Source organism: Glarea lozoyensis (assembly GCF_000409485.1).
Source record: "Glarea lozoyensis ATCC 20868 chromosome Unknown GLAREA7, whole genome shotgun sequence".
Classification (NCBI taxonomy): domain Eukaryota; kingdom Fungi; phylum Ascomycota; class Leotiomycetes; order Helotiales; family Helotiaceae; genus Glarea; species Glarea lozoyensis.
In genome coordinates this window covers 2,316,698-2,341,260 of record NW_007361002.1, presented here as the reverse complement: position 1 = coordinate 2,341,260, position 24,563 = coordinate 2,316,698, and the positions used below count along the sequence as shown (strand labels likewise).

At 45.3% G+C, this 24,563-nt stretch overlaps 8 protein-coding genes across 8 annotated transcripts; 3 read left to right on the top strand and 5 right to left on the bottom strand.

The window, feature by feature from the left end:
• Positions 1 to 330: 330 nt before the first annotated feature.
• On the bottom strand, positions 331 to 2,628 carry GLAREA_01930 (DPP6 N-terminal; the record flags this gene model as incomplete). Its single annotated transcript, XM_008089146.1, has 2 exons — positions 331 to 1,998; positions 2,044 to 2,628. 2 exons carry the CDS (start codon positions 2,626 to 2,628, stop codon positions 331 to 333), a joined length of 2,253 nt encoding a protein of 750 aa, XP_008087337.1.
• A 1,041-nt stretch (positions 2,629 to 3,669) lies between these two features.
• Positions 3,670 to 5,815, bottom strand: GLAREA_01929 (MFS general substrate transporter; the record flags this gene model as incomplete). Its single annotated transcript, XM_008089145.1, has 7 exons — positions 3,670 to 4,440; positions 4,495 to 4,583; positions 4,632 to 4,822; positions 4,873 to 4,912; positions 4,964 to 5,064; positions 5,113 to 5,307; positions 5,358 to 5,815. The coding sequence occupies 7 exons, from the start codon at positions 5,813 to 5,815 to the stop codon at positions 3,670 to 3,672; spliced, it is 1,845 nt and encodes a 614-aa protein (XP_008087336.1).
• A 1,369-nt stretch (positions 5,816 to 7,184) lies between these two features.
• GLAREA_01928 (WD40 repeat-like protein) lies at positions 7,185 to 9,100 on the top strand (the record flags this gene model as incomplete). Its single annotated transcript, XM_008089144.1, has 2 exons — positions 7,185 to 7,243; positions 7,300 to 9,100. The coding sequence occupies 2 exons, from the start codon at positions 7,185 to 7,187 to the stop codon at positions 9,098 to 9,100; spliced, it is 1,860 nt and encodes a 619-aa protein (XP_008087335.1).
• A 1,080-nt stretch (positions 9,101 to 10,180) lies between these two features.
• Positions 10,181 to 10,682, bottom strand: GLAREA_01927 (Mss4-like protein; the record flags this gene model as incomplete). Its single annotated transcript, XM_008089143.1, has 2 exons — positions 10,181 to 10,383; positions 10,469 to 10,682. 2 exons carry the CDS (start codon positions 10,680 to 10,682, stop codon positions 10,181 to 10,183), a joined length of 417 nt encoding a protein of 138 aa, XP_008087334.1.
• Positions 10,683 to 15,424: 4,742 nt separating this feature from the next.
• GLAREA_01926 (uncharacterized protein) lies at positions 15,425 to 16,901 on the bottom strand (the record flags this gene model as incomplete). The annotated part of the gene is made up of 3 exons (XM_008089142.1): positions 15,425 to 16,113; positions 16,166 to 16,784; positions 16,866 to 16,901. 3 exons carry the CDS (start codon positions 16,899 to 16,901, stop codon positions 15,425 to 15,427), a joined length of 1,344 nt encoding a protein of 447 aa, XP_008087333.1.
• A 3,840-nt stretch (positions 16,902 to 20,741) lies between these two features.
• Positions 20,742 to 21,314, bottom strand: GLAREA_01925 (uncharacterized protein; the record flags this gene model as incomplete). The annotated part of the gene is made up of 1 exon (XM_008089141.1): positions 20,742 to 21,314. One exon carries the CDS (start codon positions 21,312 to 21,314, stop codon positions 20,742 to 20,744), a length of 573 nt encoding a protein of 190 aa, XP_008087332.1.
• A 1,147-nt stretch (positions 21,315 to 22,461) lies between these two features.
• Positions 22,462 to 23,235, top strand: GLAREA_01924 (uncharacterized protein; the record flags this gene model as incomplete). The annotated part of the gene is made up of 1 exon (XM_008089140.1): positions 22,462 to 23,235. One exon carries the CDS (start codon positions 22,462 to 22,464, stop codon positions 23,233 to 23,235), a length of 774 nt encoding a protein of 257 aa, XP_008087331.1.
• Positions 23,236 to 23,833: 598 nt separating this feature from the next.
• Positions 23,834 to 24,250, top strand: GLAREA_01923 (uncharacterized protein; the record flags this gene model as incomplete). The annotated part of the gene is made up of 1 exon (XM_008089139.1): positions 23,834 to 24,250. The coding sequence occupies one exon, from the start codon at positions 23,834 to 23,836 to the stop codon at positions 24,248 to 24,250; it is 417 nt and encodes a 138-aa protein (XP_008087330.1).
• Positions 24,251 to 24,563: the final 313 nt, after the last annotated feature.

Below are 24,563 nucleotides of genomic sequence, written 5' to 3'. Positions count from 1 at the left end.
GGAATAACATAAGCATTTTTTGGCTGGAATTAAACAGTTCTAGCATCTATATGTCTCGCTATACTTTCCTCAAATCCTTGATTTCAAGGTGGAATCTGATGCGTAACTCCAAATGAGGATACCCAAGCTTTGCCCTATAAAGATGAAAGGTAGCAGTTGGATGATAACTGGTACACTATGCCTATAGCACACACACACACCAAGCAGTTCAGACTCAGGCAATCAAACGCTCCAATTATCTACATGCTTCGAATACCCTCTATCTCAGTATCAACTGTGATACATTCAACTTGCAAGAGTCTCGCAAACTCACGAACTCCATTCCCTGGTTTATTCATGATCAAGCGCCGAGAGTTCAGCTTGCACAGAGGCTTTGGTACCGATCTTCTTCATTTGGGTATCCTCAAGCTTCTCGCCTCCTGCAAGGCGCATCTCCAAATCCTCAATGGCGCGGATCTTCTTCTGTAGCCCTCGAAGCTTCTTCGCACTGGGACTTCCGCCGCCTGGAGACGTGACTGACAACTCAGGCGCCGCTTGAGGTGGCATGTTGATTGACAAGTTGTTCACGTCTCGGAGAGAGACACCACCACCATTCGCTCCGCGATACTCGCGGTTGCCTTGGTGTTGATTCTGATTTTGATGCTGACCTTGTTGCTGATAACCCTGTTGTGGGTGCCCTTGCTGCTGTTGGTAGTCTCTTTGACCTTGCCCTTGACCTTGTCCTTGGTATTGTTGATGTTGGTTCTGGTGCATACTCGGCTGTCTCCCTTGTCCAGTGTTGCTACGGTATCGTTGTTGCGACGTAGTACGAACATCTTGAGTCCCCTTGGAACGGCTACGCTGATGCTCCCGTCGATCTCGGCGTTCTGGACTACGATGCTCCCCACCGTGACTCGGTCCTTCAGAGGCAGCTCCAAGACCAGCAGCCTTTGCCTCTGCATCCTTAGCCTTCTTTGCTTCGCGCTTCTTCTTGTTCTTCAACGCAGCCTTGGACAAATTTTCATCCCCTTCCGCAGCAGCAGCTCCAGGGGGTCCACTAGCCGGTGCGGTTCCAGGTGGAAGATTATCGACAGCTTCAGCTCCTGGAACTTGACGTCTGGCCCGAGGTCCGAACCCGTTGGAATTAACCAAGGAAGTTCCGTTGCTAACAATATGAGCAGCTCCACCTTCGTCTTCACGCTTGAAGTGGAGAGGGGTCGAGGTTCCGCGGGCTCCTGGTGGCCTGTAAGCTCCGGCAGGTTTCGAGGGTGTCTTGACAGTTCCCAGATAAGCTAGAGCCGATGCGTGAGGAATTGGAATTGGGTGCAATGGATCGCCCGATGCAACCTGCTCCACTGATTGTGGTCTCCAAGTGACATGATACAACTCCACCATATCCTGATTGTACATGATGCCACCTCCAACATGCCACAAGCGCACCCCGTTATCAACACGGAGACGTGGGCTTGTGGTGGCAGTCAAGATGTATTTACTATCTGGACTCCACTCGCAGACACTGGGGTTCCCGCCCTCAATAGTGCAGATTTTCTTATAATCTTTTTCGAGATCATAAATATCCATTTGACCAGCAAGATTTCCAAAACCTGCAACCAAAACAAATCTACCAGTTGGAGAGAATAATATCGTGTTTCTCGGTCCAAGTGGGAAGGTGTGTGTAGCTACAGCTCTCTGATTGAAGATCGTCGTCTTGGCTGGCATATATCCGTAAATCACACCAAATTCTTTCGAGTTGGGGGACCAGGATACATCATGGATTGGGCCATCTTTGTCTAGAGTAATTCTGGAATCGAACCCACCATTTGCGCTTAGCACATATAATGTAGTCTCTCCATAATAACTCTTGCCTGTCTTGTCAACCTCGGTTTGCGCCAGGACGATGAGTGTCGTGCCCAGTTGGTTCCATTTTAATTGCACCTTGTCGCCTTTGAAAAAGGTCTTCTGCGAAACGGGGGAGGTGAATTGCGGCACATTAAATACCTTGACGGCTGCTGGTTGACCCTACAGTTTGTTAGCATGTACCGATAAGAAAAACTTCCGACTCACCTTGCGTTCCGGAATGAAAACTGCTATAGAGTGGTTGTTACCAGGCGAGATGGCAAAATCGGCAACACCTTCCGCTCGAAGTTTGTTCCAAACAGTGCTCAAGTTTCCACTTTCGTAAAACTGAACCTCGTTGGTCACAGTTCGGGCACAGTACCTCTCATCGAAGGTGTATTGCAGGTTCCAACCAGTCTGAGATTTTTGCACGAATCTGCCCACGACCTCTTTTGGGGCACCATCTGCGAGGTCCTCCGCGGTGTGCCAGACCTTGAGATTCTTGACAGCGTCACCGTTCTCGTCCTTTGACGGGCGCTCCCAAGTGATGATGTATGACCCGCGAGGGGAAAAGCCTATTTCGTACACGTTTGGCGTGGGCAGACTGGTGATGACGTGGCCGACAGATGCGTCAACAACGGTAACGCCCTCATTTGAAGCCCAGGCAAAATAGCGGCCGCAAGGGGAGTAGGTACAGCAACGCGAGTTTCCTTCGGGTCTCAAAAAACCAGGCAAAGGCTCGTAGACAGGCGCAGCATCCACGATGCCAATCTCCTTCAGGGTTCGGTATGCAAACTGCGTTGGGGCTGCCATGACTACTGAAAGTCACAGAAGGGTTCTTTGAAGCAGGATGTGGTGGTCGTTCTTGTTTCGAGGTCTTCGAGGTCGCTTTGGAGCTGGGTGCGACCTTGGGCGTGAATAATATCCTTTGTTGGAGGGGTTTTGTCGGTGAGAAATGAACAATGGGCTTAGGATTGAGTGTAGGGTACTCGAATCACACAGCTATGGCGATGACTTTGAGTATATTGGATATACGGATATTGGAGGATTGAAGACGAGGAATTGGCAGGAATGACTACACCGGTAGGAATAGATTGGCGGGTACCGTAGATTGAGGCGCGTGAGGAGGAGAGAAAGGGAAGAAGTTTAGGATGGATGCGGGCGTTGATTTTGTGTGTTCGTTCTTCTTGCAGGCGCAGGCCTTTAGCGAGCCGCGGGATGGAACGCCGCTAAGAAAAACAACGATTGAGTGCCGGGTGGAGAGCCAGGGGAAGCCGCAACTGATGTCGCGGGAAGAAAGCAGATCATCAACAGCTCATCAACAAACATTCGATAATCTGATAATGAAGTCGCTGTAGGTCAAATTGGCTCACGATTATATTAGTCGACCTTATGTCTCTTCCCTCGTAACGCACCTCCCTTTGTCAGCTCAAATTTTCTCAAACGCTGCGCTCAGCCAACGCCCCAATTCCTCGCTGCAAGGCTGACTTGGCTGGATGCGAAGGATAGATCTAGCCTCAACGGTTGAAGGTCTGTTTTGCTCTTCGTGCAACGCCGCAACGGCTGTTCTAGCGGTGATTGAGTCAGTCGCTGCTTGCTTTGAAAGTTTATCATGACTAGCGTAGTAACACGTTATGACTACCTCCGTTGAAGATATGGTACTAACGTTAGTTTCTTACTTTTGGGTGCATAAAGAGACTCGATCCATAGATGATAGAACTACTGTGATCTGGCGAATATACCAAATGTTTCTTGGGGAATCAGGAAGGTAATTGCAGTCCGATAAGATATTTCAGATATATTAAATCAATTACTATTGTGAAATCTAAGCCTCTAACTATTAATAAACCGTTATTACAACTTTTCCGAAGCCCTAGCTTCAATTGTCTTTTCAACAGCGTTATTTTCCACATCAATCACCGCGTTTTCATCACCTTTAATCTCTCCTCTCTCCAAGGCCAACCTCTCTTGATGTCTCTTCGCTCTCGCCGCTCGTTTCTGACCCTTCTCGTTGTCCTCTCTCATCTGTTTGATCATTGGACTCCTGGCTCTAATTCTATCGCCCCATTTGTAAAACACGAATGGAATAGGAATCAAGGCGATTTGAACCAATCCCAAGAGTGTTCCCGCCCAATGTGGTGTGAGAGCTTTGTACATTGCAGGTCCGGCAAGTGGCAAGGTTCCACCGAGTGCTGATCGAACCACCGCGTTTCCAGCGAGCGCAGATGCTGCGTAAATTCCGTATGATCCTGCTAGATAGTTCGAAGCGTAGATAAACACAAGGCAATTTCCAGCGCCAAAAGGAACGCCTGCTAGAATGGGCCAGATCCAATGAATGGTGACTGGAGTAGCGGTCCATGAGAACCAGATCTGTCCGATCGGGCACAAAAAAGAGGCAAAGCAGATGATACTGACGGATGCTTCAGGGTAGGGTCGTCCAGTTTCTGGGTCTTTCGGATGCGAGTTGATGACTCGTCGAGCGAATGGTTCTGTTGCAATTGCAATCATTGTACCAACACCGATGCCAACGAAGGACAAGCCAGTGAAACCTTGCGACCAACCACGCTCGCCGCTGTAAATTAAAGGATATGCCACGAAACAAAGATAAAGTATGCCGTAAATAATCTAGCAAACCATGGAATCAGTTTTGGTCACACGGCCAGAGAATATATGACTTACCGCAATATAAGCATTCCAGAACCACAGAATAGGCTCTGTAAATGACAATACAAAGGGCCTCGACAAGTTGACCTTGAAGAGCTGTAGCACTATGGGTTGTCAGTCTTGAGTCTAAAAATTGAAAATGATGACTTTACAGCTCATATGATTGTCGTATCGACACCAGTATCTATCGTCACCGGTCTCTTTTCGCATTTTTGCTGCTTTCCTCTTCAAGATGCTTGGGGCGTACGTCTCTTTAATCATAGCGCACATCATCCAAGCAACGCCTGCTAATATCATGACGATCCAGTTCGTCCACCTCCAGCCCAGATATTCTGCTGCGAATCTACAACAAGTCAGAATGTCTTCTGAATATCAATCGATGAGCTAACTTACCCTCCGATTACAGGACCTACAACCGGACCATTCATAGGGCCTGAAAAAAAATTAGAATGTCTCAATGAGTCTGAGGAATGTTTTTACTGACCTATAGACCATATACTAAAAGCAAGCGCACGGTGGCTATCATCCACTATATCCGATACTGTTCCTGGCGAATTAGATATCATTGCAGCACCTGCCAAAGCACTGCCATTTTATTAGCTCTAGAACGATCTGTAGAATGGAAGAACTTACCCAAAGAAGCGCACAACCAGTACCTCCGCCAACGAAGTGGCCAATGCACAGGGCAAAACCAACAGACAGAAAGCAGCCAGAGCTCCGATGTAAACTGGTCTCCTTCCATATATCTCACTCAAAGGTGCCAGTACCAAACTTCCTACCGCCAATCCAAGCAAGTACATGGTCACTCCAAGCGTGGCCACAGGCTCACTTCGAAAATCAGTAAGATATTTCAAGAGGTCTGGGACTGTAATGAGTACCTCTCTACGCCAAACTCCTTCATCATGCCAGGCATGCTGCTGGTGTAACTGGTACTATACATCACGACCACCAAAGTCGCGAAGCTCACCGAGAAAGTGATCATACCACGGTACCATAATGGCCAGCTCCTTGGATCGTCTGGGTCGTTTTCGGTAAAGTCTACTTCGAATGATGGAATACGCGAGCCGGTGGTAGCGAACGACGTTCCTGTCTGAGTTTGCGTCAAATCGGGTCGAGCTGTTTGTTCAGCTTCGGTGAAAAGATTTGGTGTTAAGGCGCGTTCCAGAGGCGACAAAGGATCTGAGTCTCTAGAATCATCACTGGAAGAGCTCGAGTGCGAATTCCTTGGTGAAATGTGAAGTTCCTTTTCGACATGGTCCCTTGACGTTGAGGTACGCGTCGGAAAACCCGCGGTGGAGGATCCCATTTCCCTCTTTTCATCATCCATGCTCGACATTATTCTGGTTGCACTTCGAGAGGTTTTTTTCCGCGAAATAACCACTACGTTGACATGCCTTGGGCGATAGGTGTTACAAGCAGAAGTTCGTGGTACAGGCGATGGGGAAAGTGTGACTTTAAAACGCGTATCGATCTAGACGTACGAAAGTGGGACTGGCTGTGGAACATGTCATCTGTAGATGCGAAGGTGAGTTGAAATACGAGTGAATGTTCCGGTGACGAGAGAGCGATGTTGGTCGTCTTTTACGAAGACGTCGACGGAGTTAGATGGGGATAAGGGTTTGGCAGTCGAGTCGAATCGGAGAAGAAGCCAAAAAGAAAAGGTGACTGACTGGGACGGGAGTCATTATGGATAGTGATTTGAGCCGGTACAAGTACTCTAAGCTCAGTCGAGGCGGTTGCAATTCCGCATCCACATCGATTATTGCTGTCGATCGCGACCCCTGGAAAAGTGGATAGGAGATTGTTCGACTCTTTCGAGCGAAAGCATTGACGAGCGAGACGAGGAAAGAATCGTCTTTCCGCCGGCTTTCTTTTTATACCAATCCTATCCTATACATGCTTTTGGATTGAGGTTCATCTAGAATATATCACCGCTTGCTTGATGTCCACGATATCTTAATATTTACTGGCAAAGGGTTCCGCTCTGCAGCAAAAAACATCACGCCTACCCCATTTTCGTGGTATTCATTCAGCCTGCGGGGTACAGTAGTAGCTTACCTTGGGGAGCTCCAGTCTCCAGCACCCAGAATCCAGATGCTGTGATTTTCTTTTTCGGGGAGTTCTTGCTCCAAATGGCATGGATCGTGCCGCATAGCCGGTTGCCCGTCCTGTCAAAGCTGTCCCGTCGCGGTCTTGCAAATGCGCCAGACGATTCGGTTAGGGCTGATTGCAAGTGACATACGAGTACCTAGGGTAGGTAATAGCACTCCCCAAGTACTCCGTACGTACAGAACATTGTCGGTGTAGAAAGCACAATCTCTCTCAAAGTCCCAGAAACTCCGAGCAGCAGATGCCGTCAATGCGCTCATATGAATATTGCTGAGCAAGCATCGACACGGTACCTAATCTACCTATTCCGTTCCAGTACCCGTCTCGTCCGACATAGGCAACTCACACCGATAAGCATGAGGCTCAAGTACTTGTGAAGCTTGGACCACGCTTGACCTTGGCCGACAGGCCAGCTCTTTTCATGCCTGGTGGCCTGGAAACAACAGCATCTGTTTCAGGCTCCTAGACGCGCTTCCAAACAAACCCGCGTCTAAACTGGACCAAGCTCATGGAAAAATAAGGTAAGTCCTTCAATTTCAACTCGAGTCCACACCACATAGCCATCGATCTTCCTTTATTCGTCTCGCCTCAATCAAATGGCCAACAGCTATTCGAAGCCAAGAGTCACGAAGAATGGCAGAAAAGTCCAATTGAGGTACTGTAGAGCTCGAGATTCAATACACTTTTCAGTCACTGATGCGACTTGAATAGCTATGAATTGCCTCATCGGATACACACTGTCAAAGTATACCCAATCAAATCACCGAACGACTCAATCATCATACTCTACGGCCATGAAAACGGGGTAAGGATAGTCTGGAGAGGTGGTAGACCATTCAAGGAACCGTCAGAAACCCCCACAACCGCGGAAAAGACGAACGGCCGGACAAATGCGGTGATATCTCTGGACTCTGATGATGAGGGCGGCCCTCCGAAATTTGAGGATAAGCCGGAGTTCGAAGACGAAGAAGATTTGGATCCATCCATACAATATCCGGAAATACTGCAAACACTCGACATACACTTTGGGACACCCGTACTCCAGTTAGCAACACTACCTAGTTCAGTGCTAAAAGCAGAAGGCGCAAGCTGGCAAGCGTTTCAGCCCTTGCAGCAGAAGATAATTTTCGCTGCAGGATGCGCCGACAGCAGCCTGAAGCTGGTAACTTTACCAACAACACCACCATCTCCCATAAGCAAGGATCGATCCGAATTCCGAATATCTTTTACAGAGGCTTACGCAGGAAAAGGCAATTGGGGGGAGACTGTCACATCCTTGACAGGGTCGCGCCAGGCATCTGCTGGTATTTCGTTGACCGCTAGAGTCGAGAATACGTCTAGTTCGTCGAGAAGCACTCCACAAATCATTGTCGCATCACATACTCCGGAAGTTAGCGGGGTACTGTACATGTACAAAGTCTCTACAAAATCTCCAGAAGCACACCTACAGCCATTTCAAAAGATATACCTATCATCCCCTGCCAAATCTATAGCATTCAACCCGTCATTGGATGGACAGCGATCAAGTCACTTATTAGTAGCGGACAAGAAAGGGGCATGTCGAATCTATGACTATGCGAAACTGTCAACCACCTCTGACGAAGGTACCGAAGGGAATGTCATCCAAGAAGGCACATGGCTACTTTCATTATACACCCGATTCGAGAGCCCAAAGAGTAATCAACTGACACCTCGGTTGATTGGTTCACATACTGGTTTTGGAAGAAAGCCTATCGTTGATGCCAAATGGGTAGCGGCTGGAAGAGCTGTGATTGTCCTATTAGTGGATGGCGAATGGGGAGTCTGGGATATCGAAGGAGCCGGACCCGGCGCTTCGAAAGGCTTACTCGGACCACAAGGTGTCAAAACTGGCGCTATATCGGAATACAGTCTGACTGGCTTCATCGATGCTGCTCGTAAAACACAGCAAAGCGGTCCCCCTCAAATCCCCGGAAAGTTTATCCCATCAACACCATCTGCGAGTCGATCTCTAGCCTTGTTTGGCAGCAAAGCTAACGTGGAAACTGGTCATGGCGAAATATCTGTGATGGATATTTCCTCGTCTGTCTCCAAAAACATCCTGGATGAATCTATTGTGTTTTGGCTAGGACAGACATATACCCAGATACCAAACCTTTCCAAGTACTGGCGTGCGAACGCAGGCAAGAACGCCGACAAACCTTCTGGGAATGCGTTAAATAACGCTTCGGGCTCCGTGGCTGTGCGATTGAACCATGTGAATCTTCAAGGCGAACGCTGTTCCGGCATAGACCAAATCCCAACAACAAATTCTGGTGATCTACCAACGGAACTAATTGTTCTCGGCGAACATCGCTATATCATCTTATCAACTCCGTCCATCAGCAAGCAGCCAAAACCTAGGGCAACATCTAACAATTTGGCTTTGGTGGCAAGGAATTCAACGACATATGGTGACTTGACAGTGATGGACATAGATCAAGAGCTAGACAAGATGGAATATCGAAGTTCAAAACGCAACAAGCTGTTTTAGGTGTATAGAATTGACACGAGTAGCGTCGGTGTAATGATTTGGATTAGGAATATTGGCCCCCAGATACCCCAAAAGACCAAGAAATTCCCGTACTGATTTACTCAAGACGTTTTCTCGCTTCTTATGTGTTAGTTTCCTAGCATTTGCTCACGCACCCATCTTTCCGATACCCGCAAGGCCAGGTGGAGTACAAGGCGAGATCAATCCTTGCAACTCTGTATTCCATGCGGGACATGAACCTCATCGTGCTTGCGATCTTTGTATCGACCTTCGCGCTTGAGCTAGGAATACTGTACCTATTCCTAAAATGTTACGGCATAAAAAGGATTGTGGAGGTTTCCTAGGCCAGTATCTACTGCTACTTTTATGCTCGTCAAGGCCTTCGGGGTCTCGACATGGTCATGTTGTGGTTTATATACTCTGGTACATGTCGACTGTCTCAAAGCGACAAATTCATTAAATGGTAAGCAATATTTTTTTCTCCCCTCCAATTTTTACAGCGATATGATGAACAAATCATAGCTTTTTAACCCTTAATGGAGTTTGACTCCTTGAAGACCAAAAAACAACTCTAATTTTTTCCTGAATGCTGAATCCTTCGAACGAAATTGTCTTACTTTCTGGGGATGCACATGCTGACTATTCTACAGTTCAACCTCATTAGACAGATTCCATATCATACCCCACTGTGTCGTTCGACTGTGAAACCCAGACCTGTCAGTATCAAGTGGCACATCTTAATTTTGACCTCACAAGATAGACCTCACACTACTAGCCCTCCAATATGCCACTCAGCAATTCTTCTAGGTCGTCTTATAAGAACGCTTCACCGGGTCTCAATAAACTGGGAAATAATCATCACCCAAATGTAATGTTCCCTTGTCAAGACTACAGAGCAAACACCTTCTGCAATCCCACTAAACAGGCTCGTAATATAGTAGAAATGCTTAATTTTCATTACATCTTCCCTCCATTGAAATTTCCACAAACCATCAACATAACCTCAACACTCAAACCCCTTCTTTCCCATTCAACCCCAACACTCTTCTTCTCCCAACGCCTTCCCCCACACCTTCGCACTCAACTCGTAAAATCAGCAACCTCCTGCTTCGCCCCCTCCACAGGCTTCACCCACGACACCCTCGACCTCGTAAACAACTCCACATCCGGCACAAACTCCTCGGCGGCATCCACCCCATCCACACACCCCGCCTTAATCACAATCGTCCCGGGATACCCGCTCGACGACCGATACAGTAGTGAGCCACAGGTCGCGCACATATCTAGATACATTATCATCAGCACCATCCCATCCCCTTTCCTCATCCATTTATCCCTCGCGCGCTTGGGGAGTTTGGGGGGACATACGATTCACCATCTCATTCCCACTATCCACCCTCTTCGCCCATGTTTTTAGTTCGCCCCGGAGGACCGTGAGGGAGGTGTCTGGGTACAGAATGTTCAGGGCGAAGGCTGCGCCGGTTAGTTTCCGTTCGTCGAGGCAGTGGCAGCGGAATTTTAGGAGGGGGGTGGGGGCGTAGGATATGGCGGTGTGGGTGCAGAGGCAGGAGGATTGTGGCATTGTTTTGGGTGGGTGGAGGTGGGTGGTGGGTGGTGTGCTTGTGAAATGGGTGTTGATAGGGTGAGGAAGTGGTGATGTGATATGGAAGTAGACAAGTAAGTTGTTATTGTGATATTATATTTTATCTAGAGAACCAAACCTCTTTATATACGATGACTCAAGTTTCAAAATCCGTCGTAACTCCTTACCTCCTTATCTCCATTCCTACAAATTCCAAATCTCCAACTCTTCACGATCACATATCTTTCCACTTCTTATTTTCCCAAAATGGTAATATGGGCACAAAGTGAGTTGCGCCTCACGTTTACTACCTATGTAGGCACGAAACGTTTGGGCTGATTTGACTGGGCGGTGTTGAGTAATCGGAATTTGGGATGCTTGAATGGGAATTAAGGGGGAGTGAGAGGATGAGTGAGATTGAGTTGGGTATTTGCGATAGTTAGGTGAGGTGAGGTGATTAGTGATCTTACACAACCCTTCCATGCTGGACATCCAATCCAAGATGCTCAAACCAAGTCATCCTCTGTCTTCTTCAACTTGTTTGTTCGTGCAATATGCTTCACTCCTGTTTTTCGTGGAAGGATAGTTGATGTTGTGGTGGGTGGGTGAGTGGGTGAGATTGGGACCAAATGTGTGAATAGTTGTTGAGTGTAGGATTGTTTGTGTAGAATTAGGTGTGCGGTGATTGGAATATAATACAAAACTCCCAGACCATGATCTCGATTTTCTCTCATAACACATTTCTCGTACCCGCTATCCTAAATGCCACTTCCTATCACGACTTGCACAGAACGACACGAGCTATGATCAGCACCGGCGAAGACGAGACATTCGCAAAAGCTAGGTATGGAATTCATAAAGTTTTGACTAGGTGAGAAGAATTACGATGAAATTCCTGGGAGAATATATTGGACGCTGAAGTCTGACCTGCAATGAAAAATCTTAGAGACTGAGTACTTGTACCAAACATCTATGATCTCTCAGCTCATGCTCTTTCTCACCTTTTATATATTAAGCAGTGCACCAGCGGCATTGCTTTCTACACCTCATGACTGCTCTTCTCCTGCCACAAAGGCATATTTCTTTTTACCACGCCATCTACTCTGTACACATCCAAGATTTATCTCCGGTGCACACGCGCAGCTATCCTAAGGTGATTTTCTCAAGACGGTTCTAGATGATTTCACAAGTTATTTTGCTCCCTGAAGAGCAGTACAAGTAAGCTACATCTCAGATAGGACATTTTATAATTGACTTTGTAATATTTGCATTTTCTAGGTTCCTTCTTCGGTGGATTTCCATTGTTTGGAGAGATATAAACAAAATAAGACTCCACTAAGCCACCGATGGTCTTTCTGTATTTAGTGAAACTTCGTTATTGTCTTTTGACGGAGAAATGCGACATTAAAATTTCTGTCTTCATCCTAGGCTCAGCTAGATTGTATAGATGAGATTATTCCCAGCTTTTGTTTTTGCGATTCAATGGGCGGATGACGTCTTTTATGAAACTATGTGTAAATCCCCTTCATTCATACTTCGAGTCTAGACTTGAAAACCCCTCGCTGGGGTCTTGATAGGATCTATAAGTGGCTGCTTGCAACGACAAATTAATCTACTTCAACGCTTTCGAGCGAGCGAAAAGTCATTTAATTTACACGCCTGGTAAGCGGTGGTTTCCTCGGCTTACTTGTATGTAATACTTTAGGGGATCCAAGTTGGGCTTTCAGGAATTTGTAGACTAGTCATTGGAGCTACAATTAGTCAAGGTTGGGTTTGTTAGCTGCGTGTCATCGAGATTGTCAAGATGGTGGAGCCGACTTACAGCCCAACCTTTGTCTTTCTTCAATAGCCAACCTTTTCTATAGAACTAAACAGCGGATTTTTCTATGGCCAATGTAAGGTTGGCAATGTATAATCATCTTTAGAGCAATCTTAACTCCACAGTATCGCTTTACCAGGTCATTTCCCTACTGTCCAAGCCGAGGTAACCCTAGCGACAATTCAAGAGGAAGCATGCTTCAAAAACTGCCGAGGAGGACTTTGAAATTTCCCAAAGCAGTCACATCTTAGTCATAGCATATTGTCATCTACTCCAATGTATCGAAAATAGTTGATTCCTGCACTTCCACCATTGTAATCTCCTATGCAGGACAGGACTGCAGCTATGACAACATGAATTTGCGACTTCGATGAATCATGAAAACAAAGCAAAGATGAACACATGGGATCAACTGTCCATGTGAGCATCAAGTTCTTTCTATTGAAGATAACAGTACCAGTCCTTGTCGATAGCGTAGGCACTTTGACTGTTGACACTCATCTCTTCAGCGCAAAGTTACAGATCTTCCTTCTACCGTATGGCAAGCACTTCAGTCTAAACAAGGACGATCCAAAAGCCCATCTGCGTGTGTTCAAAATTCGGTAAATAGAAAGCCCCCGCTGTGTTCCAAGCCAGTTTTCACGAGACTTGCTTCAGCAATACGGCCAGCTTATTAGAAATATGAAAGCATCTGAAACGAGATTTCGACATCCTGAATGGCGTCTTAGACATACATGTGCTGCAGCTTTATAGAGAAGTGATTTCTACGCTACACAACGCCACTGATATTTCGGTGTGTATTACATGGATCTTCCTCTTCCTGTCTGCAAGTGGGTGGTTGTTGGGCAATCAGATGTTCAAAGCAAAGTAGGAATATCTGAAAAGGAGTATACAATCTTCCCCGGGTTTTCGTCTCAGAAAGGATCGATACAAACATTCAGATTCCTTTTTCGTAAAAGCGCATAGGCTCTGAAGGACAAAATAGGCATGAACGTCCAATTAAAAGATTTGGCACACATCTTTACCCCTGTGGAGAACGGAGTTCCTGAAAGCGATGAGGACCTGCTTTGCAAACTTGGCACGACTCTTCGGCTGCTGAATTATTTCTGGGATCATTTTGAATGAAGTGATGTCGAGAATGCCAGTTTCCTATAGACTGGCTAGAGCTTGAGGAGGCATGAATGGTTTGGTATGACAAGCTTAACACGATAGTAGGCTATTTTGCATCATATCTCTATTGATTCGTAGGCAATACTCTACCCTTGAAGGGAGATCTTCGTCAAAGCCACAGATACAGGCGTGATTATAGGAGAAAGGGGCGTGCTTGCTTTGATATTTGGAGCTTTAAGAGCCGCAACTATACATAAGAATGCTTTTTTAAGAGAGCAGTTTCTTCGACATCATCCATCAGCCGTGGTATACCAGAGGTTATGTACGGCTGTCAAATCTATGAAGTTCAACTGAGCAAACGTATTTGCAGTGAAAGGGAGTAGCTGTGAGGGATCTTGGTTTCATTTGTGGCGGAGCTGAGTGTGGTACGTTTGGATGAGTGAAAGCCCAAGAACTCTTCCAATGTTCCACAGTTTTAATATAATGTAATCAAAAGTAAGTGCTGTCACCTTCTAATCACATCTGATTGTGTCAAGTCGTCAAAGATTATTACATCACTTCATACGCCGATCATATCAGTAACAGAAGCGCCTCAAGCGCTTTCAGAAAGAGATATACTTGGGCTTCTTCAGCTTCGTTGACTCTTTGAGGAAGACATTTAATTAGTTTTTACTTGAATAACTCAACTTGAGGCACTCACAGGTCGGTAGTATCATTTGCTGAGCGGACAATGACTGAGATCATTGACTAGTCAGTTTGTACATAATGCACCCTCGCGCCGCAAGTGCTTTTCGTGCTCCACACTTCAACACGATGAGTATTTCATAAATAGAAGAGCCGAAAAGTCAACAGTAAAATGTGATTTCGTACAAGTTTACCGCCAAGAACGGCGAGTTAAGTAGAGAAATGAAAATGTAAGCTAATTTCACATGTCCAACAAGCCAAGAACTCCAACCTCAAAGCGCATCCAAACAACCTCCCAATCCCAACACCCACTCCCCACGAATCTCCACAACAGACCATGAACACCCAACCCAACAATCCTGCAGAACATTTACGTGAGTCCAACCACCATCGATAGGTCCCCATTTCTTAATTTAAATTCCCCATGATTGGCAAAGGGAGTACTGCCAGCCAAGACGGTACCAACGGCACCCAGGTCGTCGTACCCGCTTATTTCGCAAGGCGAAGTTGGAAGTGATGTTTGTTGGCGGTTTCGATGCTGGCTTGGCTGGCTTGTTGGTTCTTGGGATGATTATTTTTTTCAGCTTCTTCAGCTCTTGCTGTTGGAAGGGAGGGGGTTGGCGTTTTCTGGCAAGGGCGAGAGGGGGAGGAATGAATCGGTCATACGGTGGGTTTTGGGACCGATGGTTACACGGAAGGAGTGATGCAAGGAAGTTGTAAATGGTATATGTGATTAGATACTTCAAGTGCCAAGGATATATACATATATGATATGCTGAAGAAGCAATGGTATTTACAAGCCGACTCCTATGAGTGTTATGCCGAACAAAAGAAATATGATGGCTAGCTTGCAGGGCAAAGCTGCTTTATACAAAAAAACAACGAGAACTCCGAAGCCATGACAATGCTAGTATGCTTATATACAATATATGATGTGATAATCAGAACGGTGGAATGACATTCGCTGTACAGCGCAAGACCCAATACGCCTAGTTTATATGCAAATATGTTATGTACCCTTTCCCTTGGCTCTATCCGAGGTAATCGAGAGACACGCTTTTTCTTTGAATGATGACCTTGTGTATCCAGGACGCGACGATGTAGGAATATGCGTAATACATGAAGTTTCTTATTTTGGGAGCTCGCTCACCTGAACGGCATGTGGAAGAATAGGTTTTTCGCCAGCCGAGAGATCGGTTTGTGGCGTTTCGAATGTGTATTTGACCCAGCGTTCTGTCAATTTCGCGCAGAGAGGATCGACGTATTTCGTCCAGTAATGTGCGACAGTGTATAAGATGACGAACCAAATTGGAAGCCAGCACCAAAATCGTGCCCTTGAAGGTGGGGGAAAGTTGTGTCCAGGTTCCCTTTTTCCATCTTCATGGATAATATCTGCTGGAACTTGGAATCCATAATACATCCATACCAAAATCGTTCGAAGGAGACTGCCGTGGAGAAGGTATACAGCGAAGGAGTTTTTTCCAAAGTAAAGGAGATATCTGTTTGATAGGAAATTCTTCGCGGATGGTGAGAAGTGGATGCCGAGAGCGACAAAATTGAGACCGAGTCCAGAGTACGCTCGTGGCGTTTCGTTATCGTGTGGGAAAATCAATACAGACCAGTGACCCATTTTCGTGGACCAGTGAACCCAGTCTACATGATTTTCCGGGTAGGAAGCGAGGATAAGTCCGATGAGTATGAGAATTGGAGCGAGGAATCTTTGTGGCCATTTGCGAGCTTGGCACCAAGCGATGTGACTAGGACTTTGTGAGAGGTCGGAAAGGAAGACACCAAAGAAGAATTGCATTCCAAAGGCAGCTAAAATTGTCAGAATGCGTGACAGGAAGCAGATCAATAACACAAGACTTACGTTCATTGCCGATGTAGTTGTACAAGTAAAACCCGAAAGCGGCCATCATCCTGAATCTTGGTTTCAAATATGCTGTAGCCACCAGGAACATGTACACCGTCATGCTACCCTTGAGCAAAGGAAGTAAAGTCCACTGGTTTTTGTCGTATACGTTCCACATCTTCGTCCAAGTGGTGATACAGTTTAAGATCAAATCCATGACGGCTTGTCCAATGTACGGTGTCATGTTCGGCGAAGTATAATTGAGCCACCAGCCTTCCACCCTATTCGCAACCTCGAATACACCGAACTGGGTAACGAACCAGATGAGAATTGTAGCGATCGTGGTAGGAAGCATAAGTCTTGGTACTCGTCTAAATGCGCTCTTTGCAAGTTGCTGCATCATCAATTCTTGCTGTCCTGATCTACACTGTCGTATCGGTTTCAGAGCACAAACGTAACCTGTCACCAAAGAGAATATCGCAACTCCTACTCTTCCTTGGAACATAATCCGGATGATGGGCCATTGTGCTACTCGCGGCTTGGCACCTTCGGCGTCGGCAGGTAGGAAGAGACCTTCGTCCCACGATCTCGCAATGTGTGTGAGGACAACAAGAAGAGAAGCAAAACCCCGGAGACCCTAAGAACAATCAGTAAACTACCCATCAGGGTAAAATGAGGCAAATAGAGTCAATGAGGATTTGGAAACAGTAAAACTTACATCAACCCATTTCACATTCTCGGCCTTGACAGCCATATTGAAGCCTCCTGTCTCTCAAGCCGATATAATTTTATATCTTCCCAGTCCAAAGGCTTTGTCAAAAAGCGTGCCTGTCGGTCCCTGATCTTTCCGGCGCTCTACAAACTCTCGAAAACGATGGTGGGAGGGCTGGAGAGTAAAGTTAAAGTTAACTGTATTTCAATGACAATAGGCGAAAACAGCCAATGCAGTACGTAAAGAAGGTCGTTATTGTTTGCTAGACGTCAAAACAAAAAGAAAGACTTGCAGAAAGGATGTCAAGATCACAACAGGAGGATCAAAACTAGGGGAGCCAACCCTTATGAACATCCAGGCTTCAGAAGCCCCTACGATATCCTGCATGACTTGAAGTCGGGAATGAGCTGCCACCGTACATGAGCCCCCCACTGGACAAATCAACTGGATACCACCGTGGGCATGGGTACCCATGCGCCTGGGGCGTGAAATTTATTTTCGACGAAACACCCACAAAATTTATCCGACAGCCAAGCTGGCGCGTCTTGGTGGCTTCCGAGATGCCGGCTTAGCATAGATCTGGTGCGATCTCAACGTCGTGCTATTTGAGGAGAGTTGAGGCTCTGAAAGCTGGGCCGACGATGCTCATTACTTGGGGTTTGTGATTGGGACTGTCCAAGTCCTTGTGTATACTTTGCGGTACACAGCAGATGTCAGGGGCTTGTCTTGTGTCAATTCATGTGACTGTGCCGAAGGACCGGAGGAGCTTGGAGAGGAGGAGCGTACTCGTACTCCGTAGAGAAGTGTTTAGTGTGTTATTGAGCCTCGACTCGCCGGCCTTTTGGGGATGCAAATCAGTGTCTTGAGACGTGGAGGCGTTGAAGTGATCCAACAACGCCGTACAGCAGCGCCAAAGCGCTATAGCCTACTACCAGCTATGAATTTACGGTTGTTCGTGGCAGTATGACCTCCCTTTATTGGTGAGCAAAAGCAATGATTTTACCTATGATGGAACAACAATGGTGGCTTTGGTGTAATAATCCGCTATGTACTTCGAGGAAAATGCACAAGGTTTAATCTGTACAAGCTACGGACGGTGGCAGCCATCAGCCATTCTCTTTGGATGGAGGTAAGCTACCAGGTGCCGTCGCTCGTGCTTCCAGCCAGGTTTTGAGAAGCGATGCGGGAGTGGCTGTCCTTCTGACCAGTAGTTTGCAGCAGCGCAAAAAGCGTTGTTATCGACCTCAAACTAAACCCCAAGAAAGGGGACTTGGCATCGCGGGGACGCAGGTTTGAAGTTGGTACTGCAACCTCGCAAGATCAAGCACATCACCATCCTCATGGCGGTAGGATTTAGGTACAGGAATACACAATCTGTAACTAAGACAAAGGTATGAACTATACACTCAACAACGTATAAAGAGCACTTGAAGGTTACTATGGCCTCAGAATACATTTACATGAAGACCAAGTGGACGATCCTGGTCTAGCCAACTGACTCGGGTTACAGTAGGTGCAATCGCTCGCTTCGCGAGCCTTGCACCTGCCAACTTGGAACCAACTTTTCACAGCGCACCCTAGACTCGCTGTGCCCTTCAAGCAAACTAAAGGGATAAAGGACTCCAGAGGACGAATCTAAAGTTTGGCCAAGAAGACAGCGCGGCTGGTCCCTGCGCCTAATCCATGAAACGGATCTGGTGTCCTCTCTCTTCCTACGTCAGCGAGGGGTCTTGAGCCATTGGATAATGGGATTTTGGTCCAAACAACCAATTAGAATAAGATGACGAATAAATATAGGGGAGTTGCTCATGGACTGCGTAACGGTAGCCGGAATTGGACAATTCGAATCTCGGACCAACGACGAAATAGGAGTCCTATTCGAAGCGGAAGCGAGGAAGCGAGGAAGTGGCGGCTTGTTTGAACAGGGCATACATAATCTGTTGCGAATCCATACTGAAAGAACCGCTCGGTATTACAAGAATGGCCGTTTTACAGCTTCAAGACTTCACGACACTGACTATGAAAGCTTGCGAGGTGTTGTAACAACCAGGTCTCTGGCATAAACCCATTTCTATTTCGAGGTCCGCTCAGTCATCAATACTGGAGTTCTATACGAGTACGCGTCGCACAGAGAAAGGATGTCAGAACAAACACAACAGGTGTAGCACTGCATTCCAAGCCATCGGCTTATCACCTTGACAGCAAAGACAATGTCTCTTGTAAGATGATATGATACTCGAACACTCTCTTTCTCGTCATCATTCATCCGTTCAGATCGCCATGTTATTATGAGCAGTGGAGGACCACGCGTTCAAGCTTTGACGGGACGAAAATGGAAATCCAGGTCCACGGAACTCCGCTCTACGGGACAACCCATACAAAGCCTAATTTACACATACTGCGCTTATCAGAGTTTGGGATTAATTGTTTGGTTGTGATTCTACACTATGACAGCTCACTATCAAATCCACTGGGAGATGTGATCTGATCATACACCGAAGTGTGTTGCGAATCATTTGACGTCGACATGGCAATAGCTACGTTATATACCGTGAGGCTGAGTACGACCAGATTCCATCCAAAGTCTTCGATATTATTCTTTTCAACGAGCTGAGTTCTCGAGATCATTATTGACAAGAATCAATTTCATTACGTCCCAAAGCATGCGAATTCCAGGAGTCGAACGCGTGGCGATGGCGTACGCTCATTTCTGGTTGGTGCAATCGAGACTCTCCTATCGCGGGGTTTTGATATCCAGTAAATAATGGAACTCCTTCAAATCTTCTGGATCCGAAGATCCCTCTAATCTCAAGTCCACGTGGAACATCTCCACATGTCCACTTCCCCTTTTCGGATCTGCCTGGACCTCGCTTAGATCGTCATGTGCTGCGTACAGCCTCTATGTTTCAAGCTAGCCTTTGGCATATGAGGTCAAATTAAGCTCATTCTTGAACTCTAGTTGGAGGTATCCGCTTGGCCTGTGGTTGCTCTAATATCAATTGCTTTGGGGGAACTTATTAATAGTTCTGAAGCTCGCCGAATTTTCTGTTTTGGTAACCTATTCAGATTCAGATAGTTCAATGGCAAGATAATACCATTCAATTTGTTGTGTTGGAGACTGTTGTCTGAAGAGAAGTTCGATAGAATTATATCACCTTGAGCTCCAAAGATTAATCATCTAAAGATGCTTCGGGTCAGCTTTGAGGTCCAGCCTTGTTAATTCGGGATCCAGACTCCAGTCAAGCGAAATATACGTCAACAGAATACGCAAGACGAGGCGTCACAGTAACGCAGGCTCTCTTTATTGGGGCTGGGAAGCAAGTTATTTTTATTTAAATCTAATGCATAACTTCGTCTTCTGAACTTTCTTACAAGTGTCTATTCATAAAAGCTAGTTTCGGCTTGAAACTATCTTTCATGAGATGTTGCTAACTTTGTGAGTAAATCTGTCTTTGAAGGTCTTGAAAACTTGAAAGTTGGGTTTTCCAACCAGCTGCCAGTTTCGATACTTGCATACCTTAGTTGGTATGGTGAACAATCCATTTTTGAATACGTGGTAGTAGTAGTATTATTTATTTCACCGCTTAGTTGCAATACATTTTGCTGTCCTCGGTTATGAGGTACAGACTTATGAAATTTATTACATTCATGAGTATATTATAAATGACCAGAAAAATAATCTTAACTTACTAATTGAACTACTGTTGAGTTTTCAAGGCCTGACGAGTGTTAGCACGTCAGAACGAACAAACACAAAGCTAGATGGAAGAAGATTATTTTTAGATTTGATTTTAAGTTTGTTTGTTTTTATGTGTGATCTTTTAGTCTATCTGTATGTCATGTATACTAGCTACCCGAAAACTTAGTTGCGACTGAGATTGATCAAAAGTTGGTTGAAATATTGCGGGTTTCAGAGTCACCATCATCCTCATGGAGACGTTTTCGCTTTTTCGTTACGACATCCCTTACCACAGTTTCATCGTCTATGTAATCACCGCTTGGAGACTGATCGATGAGTTTCAACGCAGCACCCTGCTGCTGCTGGTATTTTGCTACAATATCTTCGCTGCTCCCAACCAAAAACTCTGGAGCCGTCTGCTCCATATACTTCCTCCATGCTTGTGCTGCATTCAAAGGTGTATCTCGCCAAGATTCGGGCAATTTGAGAACTTCTTCCTTATATTCCGGGAAATTATTACACACGCTTATGTAAAGAAGCTTATGTAGACGCGCATAGGGGTTTTGTGGTGGCGATGGCTCATCGGGCATCTCCTCTATACTGAAGGTTTGAGAAAGTGGCGAGCTTACCACTGGCTTGCATGGGTTAAAGTTTGTGATTGTGTCTCGGCGAGAGCGAGGTACTGAAAATTTTGACTCAATTGAGACCAGATACTGTGCCAACCCCCGCATGTATTTGCTTTGTCTTCGTCTACTTTGTCTTCGTCGATTTGGCATGGTGTTGCAAATCAGATATATTCTGGTAGAAGTTTCGGTGAAAATACAAATTTCTGTTCTTACGAATTGTCGACCTCGCTGTTCTTTGTCATGAAGCTAGTTGTTTAGGGTTGACCCTCATTCTGGCTATGTATTTACTGTTTCTCTGAACATATTGACTTTTGGGCAAGTAAAAATGAGTTATGAAGTTAATTCCGACAGAATAGAGGTTTAATATATAATTTTTCTTTTATAAGCTCTATGAAAACACAATATACATATAAAGCAACAGACAATTTCTCCTTAGGAGCTGATCTTTCTAATCCCTTCCTATACTTACCAAGACCAAATAACTAATGCCCTAAATCGTCTTTGCCTTCCCTCATACCATCATACATTTCTATTTGTACTCTTGCCTCTTCGCTCAATTTATTTATGCTCCATGATGCAGGAGATATCGGAATCGCTAACGTCGTCATCGCTGTCCCAACGTTGATAGCGAGTTTTCTTTGTTGATTGCTTATATCGCCAATAGGCATATGTTCTACTGACTTTGGAAAATAGCCGGCGAGGGTGGCGGAGATGTATCGATCCACCAAATAAGGTTGGCATGATTAGGATTTGTTGTAGAAATAATTTTTTTGAATGCGTGTATAGTCGTCTTAGCAGAACGTCTTATTTGGAGATTTTTGGAGTGTTTGAAAGAATAGAGTTGTCTAATGATAAGGATGATCTGAGGTGTGAACTGCTTTTTATCAGAAATTGCTATGAGGAAAGTCCTCTTTTCAGCCAACTTTCGCCATTGTTACAACACCTCCTTTGACTCTGGATATAGACTTTGGGTCTTTGTTTCATCTTTTTGTTGATATATTTGGAACAAAGCTCAACAAGTCTTTTGTTCTTTGTAACAACAAAGCGAACAAAATCTCTTTGATATAACCGTAAAGATAAAGCTCTAATGCTTAAGATATAGTAGCTAAGTCAGATAGTGAAAAAGAACAATCCATTGTGTTTAAATCAGCTGCAAACTTTCACTTAATTAGACTCAGTCAATTTCTTGTCCTTCAAGATTGCTCCATAGAAAACCCACAAGCTCAAGACACTCGCGTTATAGCAATTTCTTTTTACAGCTTTTTACCTTGGAGAATCCCCTCATATAGCCCAAAATATGGCAACTCACCCAAGTTCTCAGCGATATAAGAGCACTGATATGGCACAAAAAGCTCTAAGCAAGCATTCAACACCGATCCGCAAATCATTGCCTCGGTTGCAGCAATACAAGCGGGGACAAGGTCTTAATTCCCCAAAGATCTGTCGGTCAGAAGCCCTTACAGCATGGCTCGCCCCTCAACCTCTTCGTGAACGTCCCAGAAAGGCCTGGCAGCAACAATCGTTACTCCAAAAGAAAAAACCTCGTCGTCTTGCTCTTCGCTCGGACTTATGGCGGACATGGAAAATAAGCGACTTCCCTGAAGGTGAGTTTTGGGGAGAACCAGACATGGACGAAAGAAACAGCGAATCCAAAAGACTATCCTTGATTGATGAAGACGAGAGCTGGACGGACAGTGACCTTGATGACGATTGTGCACTACCGCAGGCGGTATCACGAGATTTATCTAAACATCCACAATTTATGCCGGCATCAAATGTTCATTCCTCCAAACTGACAATTCGAAGAAATAATTCGTCAGATTCCTCATCAGATGAGGAGATGGGTATCGACGAAGAGCAAGCAGAAGCCCCAGACACGCTACCTCCTCCAGTCAATTATACCATGTCATCATTTGGTATCAACGAGTCAGAAGCCACTGACTACTCAAAATCGCATACAGATTCTCTCGAAAACATTTTCGATACTATTTTTCAAGAGTCAAGTTCTCAGTCAAAGGAAGAAATGAGGTTGTACTGTCTTGCCTCTGTCCCCAAGGTAGGGTCTTCTTAAAATATTAAGTAGAAAAACATGCTTTTACGCTCGAAACAATAATCAAACACCAATTTATGGTTCATCAATGATATTATCAGAGATAATTTTCTTTCTGTTCACTAAACGTAGATTCGCTAAATATCTTATCTGTGACAACGGAATAATTGATCTCCATAAATGCAAACACTTTTCGGTAGAAGAGTGTAGTCTAAAGAGCGAGGGATTTCACCGACCATAACGGAAAACACATCCCGTGGCATAAATCGTGACCAAGAAATCAATATAGGGGAAGCCTTCTCTGAGAACAACTAATTGGGTCAATGGTAAAGCCTTCTACAAAGATGACTAAATGGTGCGCCTTGCAAGAAAGCATGACCTTTGTAAGAGTGATGCTGTCCTTGAAATTTGAAGTCCTATGTTCAGGTGGTGTCTTTGTTGACTCATACCAGAACAGCACAACATCGTCTATTTTATTCGGGAAGAACACCAAGACTCATTTTCAGATCCAGAGTTCCATTAAACCCCTAAACTAAGAGGAAGCAAAAGGATTCCAACTAATTTTACACGGTAAGACGAGTAGGGAAAAAAAAGCACAAAGCAACAAGAATTCGACAATATGACTGACGAACACTACAGCTCGCTGAGCTCGGAACAAAAGCTCAAGATAGCTCGCCTTGAGCTGAGAGAAATTACTGATCGTGGCATACCAGAGCCAGGCCCTAAAAGAGAGACTACCAAAGTGCCTGAACCAGCGAATGAAGAGGACCATACAGATCATGAAGCATCTGAAATAGAGTCTTCATCTTCGGCCTTGGAACGAGTGAAGAAGGCGCTCAATGAGTTAAGAATCAAAGCAAACCTACCTCCTCTACCAACTCCTCCACCAAAAGCCTTCCAACCAACTCAAAAGGGCAGCTCGCTAGGTGGCTCTTATCCACGATCAAATCTCTGGAAAGTGTGGGACGAGTCTACAGAGATCTATGTACTGGATGGTGGTAGTCTGGTGACGGCTGACTTTGATTGTCTATTCTGAGCCAGGAGACAGAAGTGTTAAACGTATCTCGGTCAATATTAATAGTCAATATCAGTAAACCAGGAAACTAACAAATTGAAAAAAAAATCTAATTCTAACAAGCGTACCTAATGAAATAGAAAGTTCTAACCGATAAAGCATGGACATAGTTAACTAACAGCCAGATAAGTTTAGTTTCAAGCAAGTGTACAAAAACGAGCAACTGGATAAAAGGCAAGTAAATCAATTGATCTGACCACGTAACATAACGATAGAAACGTTAGATATACCTGTGTAGTCGTATATAATAACCCTCTTGTGTTGATCTACCACA